At 30.7% G+C, this 22,261-nt stretch overlaps 2 protein-coding genes across 5 annotated transcripts in view; one reads left to right on the forward strand and one right to left on the reverse strand.

The window, feature by feature from the left end:
• Positions 1 to 15,129, reverse strand: LOC148237989 (uncharacterized). 3 transcript variants are annotated; one of them, XM_088205717.1, is made up of 11 exons: positions 15,004 to 15,129; positions 3,436 to 3,594; positions 3,099 to 3,368; positions 2,624 to 2,833; positions 2,065 to 2,301; positions 1,792 to 1,998; positions 963 to 1,149; positions 786 to 901; positions 464 to 706; positions 252 to 365; positions 1 to 188 (listed from the first exon to the last, which is right to left on the reverse strand). In XM_088205717.1, exons 3-11 carry the CDS (start codon positions 3,342 to 3,344, stop codon positions 81 to 83), a joined length of 1,668 nt encoding a protein of 555 aa, XP_088061843.1. In that variant the 5' UTR covers positions 3,345 to 3,368; positions 3,436 to 3,594; positions 15,004 to 15,129; the 3' UTR covers positions 1 to 80. The 3 variants fall into 3 exon arrangements, with proteins under 3 accessions (XP_088061843.1, XP_088061840.1, XP_088061842.1); XM_088205714.1 differs by lacking the exon at positions 15,004 to 15,129 and adding an exon at positions 5,955 to 6,212; XM_088205716.1 differs by lacking the exon at positions 15,004 to 15,129 and adding an exon at positions 5,833 to 5,947.
• The window catches only part of retm (real-time), a 15,516-nt gene continuing 8,045 nt past the window's right edge, over positions 14,791 to 22,261 (forward strand). For both annotated transcript variants that reach the window (XM_088205712.1, XM_088205713.1), the window contains exons 1-8: positions 14,791 to 14,903; positions 19,020 to 19,169; positions 19,557 to 19,688; positions 19,839 to 19,968; positions 21,271 to 21,504; positions 21,626 to 21,741; positions 21,808 to 21,997; positions 22,124 to 22,212. In XM_088205712.1, the coding sequence (XP_088061838.1) occupies positions 14,841 to 14,903; positions 19,020 to 19,169; positions 19,557 to 19,688; positions 19,839 to 19,968; positions 21,271 to 21,504; positions 21,626 to 21,741; positions 21,808 to 21,997; positions 22,124 to 22,212 (1,104 nt within the window). In that variant the 5' untranslated portion in view covers positions 14,791 to 14,840. The remainder of the gene's footprint in view (positions 14,904 to 19,019; positions 19,170 to 19,556; positions 19,689 to 19,838; positions 19,969 to 21,270; positions 21,505 to 21,625; positions 21,742 to 21,807; positions 21,998 to 22,123; positions 22,213 to 22,261) is intronic.

The following is a 22,261-nucleotide window of genomic DNA, read 5'->3' on the forward strand; positions in this document are numbered from 1 at the left end:
TTTAAACGATGAAACCATTTAATAGTTCTAAATTAAATATTTTACTACGTATATAATGTTATATGCATTTATCATTTTAATTAATCTGTGTGTGAATTTTGTATGGCCTGTAATATTTTAGCTAAGTTTTCATCAACTTTTTGCGTTATTAATTTTCCTTGTAGCGTATCAAAATCTGCAACTTCCACCTAAAACAATCATAATAGGTAGTTATTTTAATTAAAATATCTTATTTTAATAAGTATATATACCTCTTGGGGAGGATCTGCTTGTACCGGTGGTAGATTTGCATATAGTCTCTCGCACAAACCACATAAACCACACCATGTGCGAAAATGAATTTTTTTATGATCCTCTAAAATCTCCTAAAAATAATTAAAATCACAAACAGATCAACATATATTTTTTTGTCAATAATCTTCAAGAGATGATAAGTTGTGTTATTCTATATATTTAAAAAAACCTGTTTTGGCTCTTCAACAGTATCAAATTCTGCAAATAAATTGTCTTTTCCGACAGGTTCATAGTCGGACTCTTTTTTGGCATCCATAGCTTTAGCATATTCAGTCTCTAAGAAGCTCTTTTCTACCAAACTTTCTAGCTGTTCGACCGATAAAGCATCCCACATCATTACTTGTCTGAAGTTTTCACCATTTTCGTCATTAAGATCTTCGCCCATCATCATTTTCAAAGCTTCCACTAGATTCTAAAGATATAAATAATGTAATGTATAATTCAAACTTATTCGCGAACCACATTAGACCATAATAGTAACACATTCTTACATCTAATCTAATATAAATAGATTTACTATTATATTTTTCTAAAACCGTCCTATACAATAGTTTTTTAGAGCTTGAAACTTTTACATATTGGGATATGTATTGCATTGGTAACAGACCTTTAAATATTAAAAATATATTATGATCAATGAAATTATGGTCTCACTCAAGCTATATTACCATCTAGCTTTCTACGATCAATTGGCAGAGAAAACACTGCATTACGTCTTGAGAAAATCCTCGGAATATGTAACCATTTATTTAAGCTAACTGGAGGTATATCAAAATCTTTAATGATTGTCTGCATCTCTTTGCCGTATATTTTTTCAGATCGAGTTCTATATGCTTCTTCTAAAACAATACGTCTCTAAAAATAAATAAATACATTAGCAATATCATATCATAAAAGTATTAAGTCGGTTCATAAGTGTATGTATGTAACAGGACATATACAAAATAGTTTATTATTTTAACTAATGATCATGTAATAATATTTGAAATAAATAAAATTATACATCTTTTTAATGTAATCCCCTATTACTTTGGGTAAAGGCTTTTTATTATTACGTTTGTTATCTCTCTACTGTGACACCAAAAATACTATTTATTTTGTTTATCATCTATTATAGGGTCACAACCTTTTTTGTTTCATAGTCCCTTTGCCAGTCAAATATAATAAAAGAAACAGAATCATACTCAAAAGAGTACTCCATGATTGTTAAGCACTTCCTCTATCTTTTTCTAACATTTGTTTAGTTAAAATAAAGATAATAGGTAATTTTTTAAATCTCTACATTAATTACATTGACTCATTACGCCTGGAATCGAAATAATAGAGCTAGTTTCTAGTATGCTGCGGACTAGAGTATCATAAATAGTTCACAGTACTAATGTATTCCTGAAGTAGCACGCATTTCATAAGATAAAAGTCTCTGAAATGTGCTGGTTAAATTTCCAATGTTCTTTGAATTGAATTAAAGGTTAGGTATTAGCTTAATAACATACGTACATTTGAGTCGAATTCCGTTTCAATGGCCAAATTATCTACTTCTCTATGTAAATATTCCAACAGCTCCGGTTGTAGAAACGAATCTTTATACATATGTCCACCTCTATTCCCGTGAATCAAACTTTGTATTTCAGCTTCAAGCTCATCGTTAGCTACGATTGATTCTCTAGAACTTGGATTATGAGATTCAGAACCTATTCCGGCAATCTTTAAATATAAAACAACACTTTTGTAATAGTATTATAAGTTCATAATAAGCCTTTAGAAACCTACTTGTGTTTCAGGATCATTTTGCGTTATAAGTACGGCCGACATCAAACGACTCCGACCTTTCCTTCGACGGCCACGTCTTCTCATTTCACCGCTTCCCAACACCGCCAACTGCTCCTCTTCTCCGACGTTTTCGATGATATCTTCTTCTTGTGTTTCATCGCTTTTATCTCCGTCGACTTTTGGAACTACTTCATTTTTATTGCAATTTTTAGTGGCTTGAAACACTTTTAGCTGATTCTAAACCAAAAAACTCATTATAATAAATATTTTCTATTCAAATAACTTCTTATTTGCTAAAGTATACTTCTAAAATAGTGAAGAAATCGTTTGCATCACTTTCGTTCCAATTTGTTACCATACATGCTTTACTTTGTTTATGACTAACTTTTCTTTTAGCTGCCTTCTTTTTCTTTTTGGAACTAGTTCGTTTTTTAGGCATATTTATCAAGCTTATTTTTCAATATGAATCTGAATACAATTACCTATACACAAATTGTTTCTACGCCACCATTATCTAATCACAAATCTGATAGTAAAATTAATATGAATATTTTATCACCTTCTGTCCTGCTTTCTGACCTCGATCAGACACGTTTCCTTTGACGTTCGGAGCCCGTTTAGATAATCTTACAGGTGAGACTATAGGAGGCATTTGACCTGTCGAAGGGTTTAATTTATTTGAAGATTGGTTTGTATTTGGTTCTTCGCTGCTAATACCGAGTCCACTACTCATATCAGACGGATAGACTCCATGCCAAAATAAAGTTTCCTGTTTAATAAAATATAAATTATTAATGGGAGTACTGCACCTCTGAAACACTGTTTCAGCCTATAGACAAGTTGGCCTATCTTATTTATTTTATTCAACACTAATAAGAAATGCTACCTTTCAATAAAGATACTTTAAATCATGGCCATGGTCAATAAAGGGCTTAATAAATAATTCTTCATATCCTAATGAAATTAAAAATGGCCTACCAATGCTTATAAATATATATATAAATCTATTGTTAATTATTATTAAATAATTTCACCTGACTGTGACATCTTCTTAAATCAAGAACGAGTGTCTGTTTCGGAGCTGAAGGATGATCAGGAGTTAAGCATCTACGTTTCATAGAACTTCTAGATACTGCACTCGCTAAAGTCGGAGCTGGAGTCAAAGGCCTGGAATCAGTATCGGTGTATCTTCTAAACAATTCTTCTTGTACAAAATCAACGCAATTGTCTCTTCTTCCAGACATGTTCAGATTTCCCTTGAGTGTATCTAGTTCATCCATCAAGTCATTTTTGCCATCGATTGTCTTAAATGAAGAGTTAATATTGTAGATATTTAGATGCAATACAATAACATATGTGATGGTTAAGTACCAATGCATCCTTTGCTCGTTTCACCACATATTTAATTTCAGCATCGGCAGGGTGATTGCAAAGTATTGAACATCCGTACGAGAAGGGGTTATAGAGGCCAGCGAATGGACGGAGTATGAACGGAGCTTTTTTTGTATGGCAAAATAAATTAACTGAGACCTGAAATATGAAACAAGATTTAGTATTAATTAAATGCTGAATAGATGTTAATTAAAATGTATAGTACTTTATATATATATATATATGTATATGAATTTTATGACCATTTTAAAAGTGCGAGTACACATATTCTGATCTATAGTCAATTTTATAATCTCACTACAAGTATTATCAAATTTGTATATTTTTTATAAATACATATTCTCAATAATTATTTGTTATTTTCAAAAAATGCAGAACAAATTTCTTAACAGTGATATTTCGCTTGCTTTATTCGTTTTTCTAGTTGTTTTAAGTGGTCCATGACTGCTAAATTACTGGTGCTTAACTTTTGCGCCAGCTTACGAATTGTGTGTCGTTCTATTCAACTATCGCATTTAGTTGATCAAATCAAATAATTATTATTAATTTATTTAATTATATAGATTTGCATATAATTAAATTTATATCTATTTAAATATCCCAAGAAATTTCAATTTTCAAGGCTCTTGTCATTTGTAAAAAATGATATAAAACTGAATTCAACGTTAAAAATACAGACTAAAAAACTCACTTCAAAATAATTATGCTGAACTGACATTTATATTAAAACGTCAACTGTCCATGTTAGCAAAGTTGTGATCCGTTCGGTCGAGACCAAATCAACTGACTTTCGAGGTCGGTCGACGAGAAGATATTCAGAAACGTCATTCCAGATTTTTCCAAGGGGGGGGGGCAAAAGTTGTCCGTTCAGTGATCGTTTATTTTAATATTTTTGTAATATCAGTAAGGATAGCTATCATATTTTTAAAACATAGTGTAATATCGAAGTGCAGTCTAACTATGGAGCAATATGCGAGATGCGACGTCTGTCTGTATTCCTTCTTCTCCTTATTTTTCCTTGAGAGATGATTTGGCTTAGTTTGTATTTTGAACTTGACCTAATGAAAATTCTAAAACCATATTTAGCAGTAGAACTTTTATTAGGATAGGTTTGGGTTTGAACAGTAAATGGACATTTCCCAACTGTCATATTGAGTTTCATATACATTTTAGAGCAGCATATTAGCGCTCGTCTGTATCAGTTAAATTACATTTTCGTTAGTACCTAGAAGTATATATCTACTGGGAAAAAAATTCAAGGGGGGCAAATGACGTCCCTAATTATATTCTTTCGTTGACCGACCGAGTTGTGGATCTTTGAATGTCCGGATCCAATAAAACCTTCTAATTCGAATGCCACAAAATTAGTGATTTAGTGTGGAAAATTAGAACCCTTATATAGTTGACTTTCGTTAATCATATTGCGCAATCTAGTATTTTTTTACAATTTAGTTCAAATTAAAAATAAGATTTTATTTTATTTTTAGCGTGGGAATCTCGGTTCATATTAGTTTTATTAAATTTAACACAGAAGACAATAACTGTTCCCGAGAAACTACACATCTTGTTCACAAATGCTTTAGCAGGTGCGCGCAAAGTGTCAATTTTATATTGAAAAATGTCTCTTTTGCTCGTTTGTATATTCAATAAATATTGAGGATGAATGTCTTAGTATTTATATTACTTAGAAAATAACATATCACCAGAGTATTTTAATAAGTATTTAAGTATTTGATGTACATACTAGATTTAATAATAGAAATAGAGACAATTTAGGAATAGTTAGTTATAAGAAAACGAATACGGCCAGGGGAATAATGTAAGGAGGTGTGAATTTGTATAATAGTATTCCTAAGAAATAAAAATGTAGCTGTTTTTTAATAGAATAAAGAAACACCTTCGTGCATTTAGAAATCGCTACAGTATTGAAGCACTCCGTTCCAGCCTGTGAGCGAGTAATAATTTTATGTCTTATCTTTAAACGCGGTTTTTGTTTTATAAAACGGTGATTTATTAATTCCATAATGAAAAAATAATTAAAGATAAGTTTGGTGCAAATATTCGATACATGCATATTAAGTTTATTATGCGTCGGAAAATTAAAAAAATAACACTTAATAAGTTATTTAACATACTTTTTTAAAAGGTTTTTATGTAATTATATGATTGAAATTAGCGAGTAACAACGCTTTTCACCGAGATATATAAAATATATTTTTACTTTGTATGTGTTTGTCGCAAAGCTTTGTGTGCATATTTTAACTACTGTCTTATGATAAAAATAAAATAATAATATATTATATAACTACAATATATATCCATATAAAGACGTAACGTAACAAAATCTAAAACTATATAAGTAGACATTTTTCTTACCGAATTATTTAGTTGGAAAAGTAATTAATATACTGTTTTATTTTAATAAAATGTACTACTATTTTATCTTCAACAATATATACATATGTGTGCACTTGACTCAAATAAGTTAAAACATTTACCTTTTGTATGATCGGCACCGGTTTTCTTTTGCTCTCCATCAAACCAGTTTTACTCGTTAACGCCATTATAATAATATTAAACCTACAATAAGGCAAACGATAAAAAGTTTAACGTGTCATAAGCAATGTCAAAGTTTGCTTTGCGAAAATCGAGGCGTCTTGGAAACGAACGTCTCTTGAAATATCAGGGGTCGTCAACTTTTGAATGACCCATTAACTATTCACATTTCCTCGAATCGTCTATTGAAGCTTTAACGACTAGAAAAATAAATATTGATCACGTGCTAAACTACCCTATTAATAATTCATAACGGAAGTTTACCGAGGATAGACTCCAATCAATAGATAATGACGCACCCCGATGGTTGACTACGTCGCCCTCGACCGTTTGTTCGATATAAGGTTAAGGATAGACTGAGGTAAAACGGAATGCAGCCCTATTTTATAAAAAAATAAAGGCTATTTAGTTTTTCAGTCGTTCAAGTTGTTTCAAGCTTTATTTACAATAACAATATAATATTATTATTTTCTATCACTGATATACACACGACCGTGTCTCGTAACGTAACATGCTCATTAAAACAATTATCTATGTATAATAGTAAGTACAACGAGTTATAAGGATTATATCAAGGTGCAAAATACGTTACACTGTAGTTTATCAAAATATATTAAAATTATTTTATTTTACAGTTACTTAATTTTAAAACGTGGTAACAAAATCTTCACGGTCAAATTTAGATTTGTTAGTTTAAATATTATATTACATCATACGCAATATTTGTATTTCATAAATAACAGTAATAATAAACAATTAAATACAGTGATCTATGTAACACAGTTCAAGTTAACCGCGAATGAAATAATATTTTGATAATGGTTTTGAACTTGGCTTACTAGTCTATTATTTATTTACTATTTATGTACAAACAATTAAATGACGTAATTTTATATTCATAGTAAATCAATGCATTAAAACATTATTATTCACGTGCATAATAACCGCTTAAGTAGATTGTAAATAATTTTCTACTATAAAATACAATAGTTTATAACTATGTATTATTAATTTAAATTATGCTCAATGAAAAACTATATTTTCGTAAGGAATGTATATAAAAATATGATGATGAGAAACGATAAAGAGAAAAAGCGCGATACGTAAGCCCTCCCATCATTCAAAGCTAAGTACCGTATTGAAATAAGCCAAAAACATAAATAATGACAAATTTACGTTTTTGCGACATGTAAGGAATGAGTATTCGTCACGCTGGCGTAATATAAACGCATGTGGCGATCGAATATTTTACCGGATTAGGACCATTTCTAAATGCACTTACTACCTAAGCAGGGTACAGTCGGTGTCTATACAAATACAATGGAATGCAATATCCTTACATATCACTATGAGTGCCGAAAATGTCGGTTTCAAAAGTGTTAAAAATATATAAAAATAAATCCACAACCTCAAGGTTCACACAATAATTTATTTATATCTACATTATTTACAATCTTTATATAGGATTTTTTAATTTTTTTTTTTAAATATTTAAAATTACATTGTAGTTGTATCTGTAAATCATACCCTACAAATTATGGAGCTTTAAGTGAACTTTAAAGTATCTCAAGTAAGTCTTAAATCATTTATCTTCTTTGATCAACATAAACAACATTCATAAACCGGCTTATTTATGTAATACATAACGATGCAATAATTTGCTCCACAATATTTATGTTATGAAAATATTACGATTATTTTTTTATGCTACTTTACAATGATATCAAAATGTAAAAATATAACCTTCACTTGCGGTTGTAGATTAGATTAGGTTAAATTTTCCTTTTATAAATAATAAGAAGATATCCACGTGTGAATACTTAAATGTGTCTTTGACGTCATAAGCTTATACGAAACAACAATGTCCGTTTTACTTCCGTTAATACGTTTAATTTTACTGCATCATGAATAATTTATAATCTCACATATGACGCTCAAACACTTTCAATTAGGCTAAAATGTTGTAATTTTCTCTTTGTGATTAATTTAAAGACGAAAGTTCGGTCTCTGATTAAATATAAATCAACTTTCATCTTTGCGCGTGCACTGTCAAAAAAGCCACTTGACGTTCACGTGACACGAAAATTCGTATTTCAATGATAAGAGCCATAATAACAAAAAAAAATTGTTTTGCTTTTTTACATAAATTATCTCACTTCTGTTCAGTTAAAGATAATCAAGGTGATAGTACTGATAACCTTAGTATGTTTTTAATATTCGCATATATTCGTTTAATTTAGCATGTTAATAAAACTGTCATAATAAAAAACTGTTGTGTGTAATTAGTTATTAAAATACACTTTTTTGAAAAACACTGTTTTGGCTCTTAGCTTATTTGCATTGTTAGTTTCATACGTCATTAAATGCATTTAACAACATAAACATACAATTTTAGAAGATCCAACATAGTCCCGTGATGAAAAGCATTTTATGAATCAATCTTATACCCGCACTTCACTCTCCGAAAGTTGTCCTAGTGGAAGTTCGACCGAAGTCGGTCAAGGTCGCAGTTTTTCGAATAGCGTTCGCACAGCCGGGAATTTCATACGCGTGCACGCTTCTCAACCTCGCGTATTATAACTACGTGCGTGTTTTAAACACAAAAAAAATTAAAGCCAAATGGAGAAAAAGGAGATGGTGGATGATTGCAATGCACCGGAATAGATCAATGTTAGTAAATAAGACATTTTATGTTGAATCGAGGCTTCACTGTCACTAATAAATAATAAACAGGAAACGTTCAAGTGTGCAACTAATGAATAATTTCTATTATTTTTTAAGGAAAAGTATGGAAAGTCAATTTGCTGAATTGAGATTTTATATACAATATATAGCTTAGGTCTTTCTCTTTATGATACATGCAAAATTGACTGCGGATTTTTGCGGTTTTTAACACATTGCATACCTTAAAAATGTATTATTCTTAAAAATGGGACGGGGCTTAGTCGCGAAAGTTACGACCTAAAAATTTGTTCAGAATCACCAAATATACACATATTTAAAAAAAACGATACCGGGTATGATAAAATGCTAGTCAAATACTTTTTCTTAATATAAAACAGCAAATTTGTGACATATACAATTTTTTTTTTTTACGCTACGCGGCTAAATTTTTTTATTACGCTACGCACGGCCGTTAAACACGGAATTCCTCTTCCTCGGGCCTACAATTAAAGAAATGTTAACGTCAAATTTAAAATACAGTTTTGTAATGATTGTAATTTTTTAATAATATGGTTACCGTGGTAAAATCAGTAAACGTCAAATTGTGGATCGCGTACTAATGAAATAAAATAAAAATTTGTTTGGAATGACTAAATATATACATATTTAAAAAAACGATACCGAGTATGGTAAAATGCTAGTCAAATACTTTTTCTTAATAAAAAACAGCAATTTGTGACATATACAATTTTTTTTTTTACGCTACGCGGCGAAATTCGCACGACCGTTCAACACGGAATTCCTATTCCTCGGGCCTACAATTAAAGAAATACTTTAAATAATTGTATTTTTTAGCACTTATAATATCATATATTTGACTAAGAGCACTTATGGAATCAACTAAAGTGGAGAAATAATTTTGGCCGTCCAGATCGGGCAAAAATACCAAACAGTGGCGCGATCGTGAAGACGCCCATATTAAAATTGAATCGTTCTATCTCAGTTTGCGATAAACCATCTCTATCTCTCTCTCTCGTCACGCGAGAGAGCGAAAGGGGAAGTATCTCGCAGCTCGCGCTCGAAGCGTCTTCGGGTATTACTTTCGGAAAGCGAGGGAATTTTCGGAGGCGACGAAGTCGGCCGCCTCGACCAAAATTACCCCCAGTTTACCTCCCGTTCGCGGTGACCTCGGAGAACTTGCGAGAGATTTTAGCGCGGGGACAACCGAGCTCGACCGAAGTAAGCCCGAATTTTCACATTATATTTCCCGTCCTTGGCCAACTGTCGCCTACTTTCGGAGAGTGAAGTGGAAGCTTTAGAGAAAATATCGTCATTTAATCAAAACGTAATATGAGAACACCCAGAATTAGGAATTCAAAAAACTTTTAAGAATGTAAATAAAAACTTCTGGAAAGCGACGCATTATATGTTATTTAACTATTATCATTTAAACACGTAGCTAATAAGTTTTATGGTCTCATTGTCATATTCAAGTCAAATATTTTCCATATTAATTTCCGTAAAGACTTGTATATCGATTGCCACCCTGTAGATTATTACACATATTATTGTAGTTTATTGCACATATTATACAATAAAGTTGAGGATTAAGAATATAGCCTAATTAGTCGCAATAAAGCCGTTCACTATTATACAATGGTTTGCAATAATTTTGAACAAAAATACATTCACTTTGAGCAGCGCCCAAACTGCAACTACAAGGATTACTTTACTTTACTTATTATTATTACATGTTTGCATATACTACTTGGTTTATGTATTTATGAAATAAAGCTTAAATCATTTATATAATATGTAGTGTTTATTATCGATTTCTCGAGAAATTTTATAGATCTTTTTTTAATAAATAAAATTAAATTTGTACTAATATTTTTAAAAGGTTTACAATCACTGTTTTTTATAACGATGCATAAGTAAATACGGATCATGCCTAATATACATACTACTTGGAAGGTTTTAATAGGGATCTGGGAATGACAAAAAAGTGTCAACAAATACTAAAACTCACCTTATTTTTGCTTAAATAATAAAAGAAGACACTCACATAAGAAACCTTTCCGAAGGTGTTTGTGCCAGATATTTAAAAATATGCATTCTTTCTCGGTAGATCGAAAGTATGTAAATGACTAACATTTTTTTGCGAATTTCTATTACTCTAACCGGCCGACGGCTTTATCTTTACTTTGGTGATCTTAGAACCCGGTCCGATAAGAAGAAAATACACATGCGAATTAACAGAATGCAAAACGATTTACGGCTAGTTTTGTTTTTCGATAATTCAAAAAGGTTTTTTATATTATTTTTGTAAAGTAGCAACAGCTGTTATTGACAATTGTCTCACGATTATAATTGACAACCAAAGGGGCCTTAAAATTTTTTTAAGACAATTAGAAAATATCAATTCTAGGCTAAGCTCGAAATTTCAACGGGTAATTAAAGAGAAATTATACAATTGAAGAAACCAGACATTGATGTCATTAAATAAATATTTGCAAAATCCAGAATTTTTCACAAGTCAAAAAAAGAATGACTTCTTTAGTAATTCTTCAAAAGCAGAAATATGTAACATGGGGAAAGGAATTATTCGCTGATTAATTAACAGCTCAACGAATTCTAAGCTGTGGCGTAGCTATGGGGGGGCGAGCCGCCCCGGGCGGCACTTGCTTGGGGGCGGCATATTTGCGATGGAATCATCTAGTGTGGTTCTTAACCCGGAATGCACTAAAACATATATAAATCCACGAATAACAAGAGCTTAATAATAAGCATTTTTTTTAAGAAATGCTGATTTTATGACCCTACAAAAAATGTATGGGGGGGGGGTGGCAATTTTAAGGTTCGCCCTGGGCGGCACCTACTCTAGCTACGCCACTGATTCTAAAGACCCTCACGACTCCATTAAATAATTAGAAGCCATTGAAAAAATTGAAAGTTTATCTTTGACACAACAATTAGAGAAAGAAATTTCTTTCAGCCTTAGAGAGTAGTGTAATAAAACCAACTTCTTACGGATTAATGGAGAAAATTTCAAAATATTTAAATAGACAGGCAAGAGAACAGATAATTTACAGTGGTTATTTTAAGAATAATATATGAAATATTTTACTATATAACATACATTTCTTCATTCATAAAATTTCTTGAGAATTCTCGAGAAATTTTAGAAGTGAAATCGAGAATTCTCATTTCTCGAGAAATGAAAATCATCGAGAAATCAGAATCCCTAATAATATGTATAATTTAACTCGCGATCAGCTTTAATACGTGTATTTCTTACATTAATTTATGACACAACTCAATTGAATTAGAACCTAAAACCTCTTGATTGTTTATTACTGTCTGTTGTTTAGAATATTAATGTAGTAGTTTTATTAGGCAATGGTAACGCAGTTAATGTATTTTTTAATATGTTTGATTACGATTTGATGACAATGATAAGCACAACAGTAAGTTAGAGATTGCGATCGCTAGTAGAATAACATTTACCTGATTACATAATACGAGATTTGAAGTGCTTTATATTGTGAATGAATGTTCAAATACCAGAATCCTATACCTATCCTAATGGTCTTATTGGTTTATCCTAATGGTCTAATTATAATCCGTTAATCACTAATTTATTCTGTTGGTTTGTCTGATTATTTTCGGATAGAATTGTTATTCTAAGCACAATCTTATTGATCCTTTTGTGCATCGTCCTTTCTTCTATATCTGTCGCGTTATCATTAGCATGCCAGTATGTCAAGGTCATCGAAGCAATCGCATGATTGCTTCATTTTCCGGTTTCTATCTAACGTGATAATCCATCTCGTGTCTCATGCTAGAATGCCATTCATAAAAAAACACGTGTGATGTTCAACAACTCATGAAAGTTCTTCAATCGAGCTATTTGGGTTATTTTCTATAAACAAGGTCTTGCGAGGCAAACATTACACTTGTGGTTCATATCGCATACTAAACTTGAGACGTCATGTCACAATCATTTGATTGACTAGTGTTTTTTTTTCTGTATATGCTGTATTTTATTTCAATGCGTTATAATTGATTTGTTAATGATTGTAAATTGCAATACAATATTTACTAAATAAATCCAACCGAGTGTGTAGTTCCGTTAGAGATAAACGTTGAGCGTTGATAACAATATTATTAATTAACAACATTAGTTGAAGTTCTCAATCAATTGATCGAATATTTATAAAATATTCGTTTATACTATGAAATTTAAAAAATTTTAAGACCAAACAATTTGTTTATTTGAGCAACACAGCCAATCGTTTTTTTCTCTCTCGATATACCCGAGTGACTAGTGCTGCTCCATAATCTATGGTCCTGATACGCCTTTTTTTTATATCGAAATGTGTACGCTTCTTCTCAATAAAAAAAATGTTTTTACGCATTCTAAAAACATTTGTTAATATAATGTTAATCGGTGGTTACTACTATGACTGAAATTCGCAGAATTCCAAGTGACGTCCCTGTGTGAGTGATCGATTTGTGACCAATTTTCGTGTGAGCAAGTTGTTTTGTAGCCAATGTTCGTGTGACCAATTGCTATGTGAGCAGTGATCACCGAACCCGTGCTACAAATACGTTAAGACAATATACTAAAAATATTGTACATAGCCAACTATCGAAATAAATTTGTAATAACAGAATGAATAAAATCAATTATGATAAATAAATAATGAGGTAATCTATCCCGGACGAAGGGACTAGTTAAAGCTAATTATATATTATATAAACTAATCAATTGTAAGTAATTGTATGTACTGTATATATTATACATATAAGATTAATTATTGAATGACGTTATAACAAATAAAATACTTATGCATTAAGATTTACAGTCTGTAATTATATAGTTAATTTATCATTAGCTATAATTGCTAGTACGTATTTGTATATATACCTATATTTGACCTCTGTTCTCATTACTCTATTCTTACATTCAACTTTAGCTATACAATTTATTTAAAGCAATCGTGATTAGACTATGCCTAAATAATACAAACGTTCGTCGAATTATAAAGCGATACGTATCATAAAATATTCATGGAGAAGTAATTGTGTGGCGTATGTGTTACAATTCCATTGCTCTTGAATTATTTATCAACAATGTTTGAGAACCGCATCGTTACCAAATAGCTTTGCGACATCCACACGTACATAATACATTATAGTACATGTTATCATTATCACATCGATGCTACAAACGGAATAGGAAAGATCACGTTCTTTTTTGTTAGTAACTCAAATATTGCTGTATTGATTATCACATATTACCATGAAGAGTAATTGCATTCTGGACGATTGTTGCAAAATCATTGAAGGGAATTGTCTTTCAGAATATTGTAATAGCCTGTGCAATAAATGTTTCATGTTCACAGTGCCGAAAATGTTAACCGAGTAGTATTGGTACAATAAACAATCGTTTAACAAGAGTTGATTGTACGTTGTCGGCCAATTTTCACCATGACATTACAGCAATATCCCGATTAACGATATCCTTTTCGACACTGACTTGTTCCGCTCCTAGAGTATATATGAAACTTATTAGATTGCAAACATATGTAGTAGTGGCGACAATTGGTGTAGCACATTTCTAACAATAAGATATAATTAAAAAAATAATTTAGGTATTCATAAAAGGGTACTATCAAACTATATATGGTATTTAAAGTAACAAAATTTAGGTTTAAATATTTAATCAGATTTTTCTATTGATTATTAATATAATACACCTAGTATTTTTCGAGATAATTAACTTAAAAGGTTCAGACACATTGGTGTAGTGATAAAAAATAAGTGCCGGAGCGTTGAACTTACACCTCCTCCCCAATTTTTTTCGTGTATTTTTTAAAAATAGCCAAGATTGATCTTTCAATATTGGCTATTTTAAAAAAAATACAATATTTAAGCATTTCACTAATGTATTATAGAATTTTAGGCATAAAACTGTTATGCTCGACACATGTATTCAAAAGAATTAATTTTAAAAAACAAATATTTGAATTAAATATAAATTAAATTCGACGTCGAATGTCAGCTTTTTATCATATGGCAACACTGCTCTGCGAGTGACAGTTCGGTAGCATTGCGGGTCGGGCGTTCGCGCGGTACGCTCGCGCGCGTACTCTGCCGCCATGGTGCAAGATTACCAATCGCCCGTCAGGGTTTACAAGTTCCCCTTCGACCTGGTCATGGTGGTAAGCTCTCCCCTCGACTCCCGTCTTTCATCCCATACGACTCGCGTGACTCACCCCTGCGCCACTACACACACCAAAGCTCTCTCCGTCTCGAGCTTACCTTGACAGATTATATTGTCGGCCGATTGCGCTACTGTTTTGCATACCGGTTTCGCGCTCGCCGACTCTTTCGCCAAAAACACACAGACACCTTTCACTACATGTTTTGTATCTACGTTACACTAACCGTTCCGTTTCCGGAAGTCCGTTCCGCCGTCATAATTGATACACGCGCGAAACGTTTTAAGTGTAATAAACCCGCGCGTCGTACGAAATTCGTTTCGCAATGAAAACTTTTCGTCGTGGCTATTCAAAAATTTGTCATGGAACAATACAACGTTTCCTCAACAGAATGAAACGTTCATTGTCAAGGTTATATTGCTGATTTGTTTCAAACTTTGTTTCTTCAAGGTCAATTTGATTAGTTTTTGAGCTTTGTGTACAGACATCTTGTTAAGTTCTAGGAATTAGAAGCACCTGTGTGACAAATTGACATTACGAAAACAATATAGACATACTTTACGATGACTAATTAATAGCAAGTAGATTTGAAAACAAATCAACGTTAAAAATATTATGCAATTATAAGGTTGACGCGAAAGTAATTGCTATTTTCTTAATAATATGAGAATTTATGTTAATTGTGCAAATGACTAGTGTTTACTAAACTTCAAAATGTAGGTAACATGTGTCTTGATAGTTGTAGCGATTTGTAGAAGTATCCGGATTAATCGTAGTATGTTGTTGCTAGATGTAAATAGCCGTAGAGTAGAGCGTTCCAAGCCTTATAAATAGTTAATATATACTCGACAGGTTATATTTACGAATAAAGCTTATTGATTTATTGTAAATCTTTAGCGTTAGCCCTATACGTTAAAACGGGGTTAACACAACAACAGTGATTGAATTATTGCGTACACGAAAATTCTGAACAAACAAACAGAAATTCTGATTGTTTGATTGTCAAATATATTTTACTCGTAATTCCAATTGGTTTGGTTAATACGTGTAGGTTTGGGTTTGAACAGCAAATAGACGTTTCGCAACTGTCAAGTTGAGTTTCATAGACATTTAAGAACAGTATATAATTTCACTTACGCTTATAGTAGATATACATATATATGTAAATCTACTGGTGCAAATATATTTGAACTTCACTGAAAAATACACATTCACTGTAACATTTGTACATCACATGTATATAAATAATGTTAAGTATGTTAATATATATGTATATTAACACGTATGGAAAAGTTGAAATCATTCAATTTTACTAGCACCTGCCAGATAAATTATATTTTCACTGGAAAAAATATATATCTACCTGTGAAAATGTATTCCGATATGACTTCACTGAAATGACATATCTTAATAAATATTTTCGGGATATATTCAAGACTGCTTTTTTTTAGTTTTTCTTGGAGGAATAACCCGAAAATTACTTCAGCTTATTCCAGGGAGGGGGATAAAAGTCGGTGGTCGTTTTACTTAATATCTCAATTTTAACAAAATTCATGGCATTTCATCAAATGACATGCATTTTTCGCCAAGTTCAAGGGTTTTTACTTATCCCGAGATTCTCTACTCACTGAAATCTTTGGCAGTATATATCAATAAAAAATATTTATCATTTCTTAACCTTTTACCTGAAACTTGGTGAAATTAAATATTGGAAATCCTTCGTTTTTTTATTATATTTAATTTATTTTCCAATTAAAATATATTTTTCTCCGTAAATGAAAAAATAGTTTTTGAAACATTGTCAATAAATTATAATGATGAAGAGCTATATTTATTTGTTTCATAAAGAAAATTTACTCGAGTTTGCTTGTGTTCTTGTTAATTTAAATGAAGACGTTCTAAATTTGGATAAATAATTACTGCCAGTGTTTAATTACTACGGTATTTTCCCCAATATAATTAGAGTTAAGTAGGCAAAAATATCAAGTTGCGAGTTTATTTTATTAGGTTTATTCGACGAGCATAGCAATGAGTTAAGTGGGTATTTTAAAACACTTTTTTTATTTTTTACTGAACGTATCCTTGTTCACCTTTCATAACATTGGCTCCATCAGATATTAAATTTTGATCTAATAATTTATTCAATGTAATCCTGTTTATTGCTTTAATTAAACACTACTCAAATCCATATCAAAAAACAATTTCAGATTGTACATGATCAAAAGTGTGCTGCGGTATCATCAGCCGTAATTGTTAAGATATGATGTTTTATCGATTTATGATACAGTAAACTTTTAATATATATTGTAACAATTCGTTGTGAATAGTATTTGATGTTTCTTAAAACTTACATAACTGAAATAACAATAATAATATTTAGACTAATAATCAATTTATTTATTTCTCTCTTTTTATAAATATAAATGTATGTGAACTAAATAAACAAATAGATAACCACATAAATTACTTTACAAAGCACAAATATAATGATACTATGTCAAGTTGAAAATGAAAGTGGTGTCTAAAATATATTAGAGAAAAGAGGAAGGAAAAATTAAATTAAAAATATAAACATGGTACAGGACCGAGAGATTATCCCAAAGTTCATATTAATATATATTCGTGCTCATTTATCTCGGAGTTTGATGTGAAGAATAGAACAATCAAATCATTTTTTGAAAAAAATAAAAACATCAAATGATAACTCATTTCGAGTACTCGTTTTAGCAAAAGTGTAATACAAAATATGAGATAAATTGGAACACAGTCACGCATTTTACTTACAATAAAACATTTGATTACACTGATATTATTTTTTATTAAATGATTCATTCATTGGCCGAACATTAAGTTAGATTTTATAGAATTTGTACTTTGTCAGTAATTGATTTAATACCTGTGTTTGTCATTTCAGTAAATTAGTAAGCTTTTAGTCAGTAATTTAATTAAACGGTCAGTAGTGTTGCTCAACACTATGTAAAATTATATAAAAATCGACTATAAAATATTTCTATACTAAAATCAGATACAATCACTTAAATAATATAATACTACTTTTTTCAAGAATCAGTAGACAAAAAACACCCAGAATTCCCGTGATCGCTAAAAATAGGTCTGAATTAAAAAAAATTAAAACAATATTCATTTTAGATATTAATAAAATTAAAAAATACACGTAGAACAAGGCAAGGATTGTAACAAATAAAACATATATAACTATAACAGTAGTTCACCTACAACAGTAGTTATATGCAGATATATTTTTACTGATGATAATACTCTCGTATGATACCAACAATAATAGCTAACTGCAGTATTCATTAACCAACATTTGCCATTTTCACTCAACTTATTAACAACGCCCTATACATTGACGCTGTGACTGTTGTAAGGGAGTGGAGTTTATTAACTTTGATGGCCGGCTTTATCCACTGGTAGAGGTGGAACGTAACGTTATCTCCTCGCGTTTATAGATCGTTTATCTTCTTGCATGTTATGAATTTCTATTCATCTGTAGAAATAACCAACACCAAAATTTAAAATGACAAGAAGACAAACGTTTACCATTTTTGCGCTACAGGCGGGCTCAGATCACTCTTCGCGTGATGTGCGATCCTAATATAATGTAGAATTGTAGAGCATCGTGGTTTATCATACATTTTAAAATATCTTTTTTTGATATTATGAATTTAAATATGACCCTTAAATAGCGGCAATTTGGGCTTTACTGACCATTTAATTTATTGCCTTTATGTAATTTTATTATATGTTCAGAAGCATAAACATATAGTTTATAAATATCAGCTTAAATTGCACTTTCGTATATAGTGTATTGCTAACTTGTCCAAGTTAAACATGTCAAGTTCATGAAGTAAATATGTATTTAAGATTTGATTCACTCATACAGAGTACCGAATGCCTTGCCTATAAATACTGCTTCGGTGCATAACAAATTATTGTACCTTGCAATTAAAACAAACAAAAGGTTGAACTGTCTAAAAATATATTTAAATTAATATTTTTGAATCAATCGACCTTAAATAATTTTCAATAATATGTTCTACATATAGTATTTATTCTTGTAATTTTAATTTATAAATTATGTTATATTCTTAGGCATACGAAAGAAGATTTCCAAGATGCCCTCAAATACCAGTAGTACTCGACTGCACCATCATCGAAGACTCATGGTCTTCGGACTGGTCACAAAGGCACACCACAAGAAGATGCCAGTTATCGGTCGACGCTCCTTACATATTAAAAAAAGTAAGTTAGCACGCAAATAAAATTCTCACATATAAAAAAATGTGTTTATAAACAAACAATATCAATGTTTACGTTTCGTATCACATTCAACAAAAACGCCGATATCAAGACAATTTGACCTAAAGAAACCGACAGTTGTAATTAAGATTGTTTTAAAAACGTTTATCTCTTAAGATATATAATTTAACACACATATTAACAGAGCAGCTGGTTTTATTAATATTTTATTTATGTATTGTAGTATCGTTTACTTTAATTATTCACATAGATAATTGAAGCACATGTTCAATTTCCCTTGTGAAGTATCATATGGCGTTTTATACTTTTAATCACAAAGAGTTGTTATATTTAGTTTTCTTGTCACAATTATTGGTCTACTTTTTTTAGATCATTGGAGTCGATTGCGTGTATTTTCTTCAAAAGAATCATTTGGACAGATGTTCAAAGTCACTGGCTATTGAAGCGACCAATGAGACCTTCGTCAACAGGGTTGTAGTCGTAGAAAAATGCAGATATTTTGTAAGTATTACTCTTTGATCTTGCACTAAATTGTTGATAGCTTAATGCTTTAAACCGGCTATTGTGTTTAGCTTGTAGAATCCTTACAATGGCTGCGATATTCTATAAATTATACGGCTTCATTTGAATTGTTCTTTTTTTGTTACATAGGTGCATCCAGAAAATTCTCAATGGACTTGCTTCGAACAATCAGCATCTCTCGATGTAAAAAACTTCTTCGGTTTTGAAAATGCTATTGAAAAAATTGCCATGAAACAGTATTCAGTTAATATATCAAAAGGTATTTTTTTCATAATCAATTACAAAAATAGGTCCAAAATCGAGCAAATATTAACAAAGAAAAAAAAATTAAATTTGTTTTCATGCACTTATTTTCACTTAATATTGGATACCAGCATTACCATTGAAAAATAAACGTACAGGTATCCTAGCCGACAATAAATCATGTATATAAAAGTAACATCACTTAATAGCTAAAGCTACTTAGCCGACCGTATATACTCTAAAAATAGAATACTCTTACTCTGTTGAAATCTTTTGATACCAATAAAATTGTAGTGACAAAATAATACATAAATCTTGCAGCACCTAGTGTTAACTCATTATTCTACCCTCAATGGAAATTCATTCTTCTACCTTCAACGTTACACTATTGAAGGGAAAATGGCATATATATACATATAAGTGAAATATTATAAAATTGAAGCCGCGCTTCCGCAGCTAATATGGACACATTGTCACAATGGTTAAGGGTGACATCATAACGTTGCATACACAAAACACTAGCAATAATAGACCAATAAAATGGTTATATTAATATATACAGTTTTTATGATTTGTTTATGTACATTTTTACACACAGGAAATGGGAAAGACTTGTAGCAATACAATTTTTATCAATTCTTTTTTTAAATATTGCTAATTTTTAACTATTTATATTATTTGAAACAGTATGTGTATGATAACAGAAACGGGTAATCATAATATCCTGTGGGGTAAAAAAATATAGGGAATTGTTTCACAATAAAAAAATATTTTATTTTAAATATAATATAATTTATAAATTAAATAATACAAACGTTTGAGTGAACTCTTGTGAAATCACAATTAATGTGTGATTATTATAAAAGTGACTCAAAATTAACAAATTTATATAAATATAAGCTTTTATTTATTAATTTATTTAGCTTAATAGCTAATCTTTATTTAAATTCTCATATGCAATTTTCAACTCTGATTTGTCTCAAATTTATTTTAATATTCTCTTTCTTCTATATTTAAAGATGATACAGTATTTCACCAAATTTTATGATCCACAGAAATATTTTTTTATACACATTGGATGATTATTTGAAGCGAGCGTAATCTTCAATGGAGTTTGCCCTCATTTAAACAAAATTATTATCCTTTTTTGTAGTGAATTTTTCATCTCAAATTATGCCAAAGTTAATATTTTTTAAATCATAATTATCTGTTTAAGTTGAGTCATTATCAAAATATAAACTTTTTTACAGAAAATTTTGGACTTACTCTTGTATATTTTTTTTAGAAAATGGTTATTTAAAATGGCTCTATTTTATAGGAAAAGAAATCATAGACTATTTTGTTGCTGAAATAGCAAAAGAAGATATTACATTCGTCTCTTCGTGGAAAAGCGACGACGAAAAGTGCAATATTGCAGTTCGCGATATGATATGCAACGGTCAAGAAGTAAAAACAACCTCAGAACCATTTACAGTCGAAGCCGAAGTCGAGGAGTTGAAGGTTTCTGACACTAGAAGAAAATCTTCCGTCAAGGATAAAAAGTCTAAAGAAGGTATTCTACAATGATTCTAAGAGCTACTAATATGAAATGAATTATTGCATTGTTTTGCATAAATTAATATGTTACGCAATATGTTTTGGAAACAGCCATAATTTTTTTTCATTATATGTAGATAACTATCAGCTAGACACCGACTACATTCAAAGATACCTCGGCGAATTAACTGTTATGCAAGAATCTAGATTAGTACAATTGCGAAAGTGGGTAGCGGATCTGCAAAAAGGAAAGGTAGCTATCTAATTAATTAATTGTTATTATGTAAGTATTGTATTTCTAATAAATATATGATTTTAGGTACCGAATGATCCTACTCTATTGCGTTTCTTGCGAGCTCGCGATTTTAACGTAGAAAAGGCTAGAGAAATGTTATCTCAGTCGTTAATATGGCGCAAGAAACATCAAGTGGATAAAATCTTGTCAGAATATCAAATGCCTCAGGTTGTTCAAGATTATTTCCCTGGTGGTTGGCATCATAATGATAAAGGTATGAATATGATGAAAAAGTTTTTTTCAACTAACTTTTGATTGAACATTTCTTGCTTGGATTACTTTCCATTCATTTCTATTAAATAATATCATTAGTATTAATTCAATATATTTTTGTATCAAGATGGAAGACCGTTGTATGTACTTCGCCTAGGACAAATGGACGTTAAAGGCTTGCTGAAGTCAATCGGAGAAGATGGACTTTTAAAATTGGTTTGTATTCACACTATTTATATGTATATTTATATTGTATATTAATTAT

Source organism: Plectrocnemia conspersa, unplaced genomic scaffold, assembly GCF_051122295.1.
Source record: "Plectrocnemia conspersa isolate PC_06_02 unplaced genomic scaffold, ASM5112229v1 ptg000002l, whole genome shotgun sequence".
Taxonomy (NCBI): Eukaryota; Metazoa; Arthropoda; class Insecta; order Trichoptera; family Polycentropodidae; genus Plectrocnemia; species Plectrocnemia conspersa.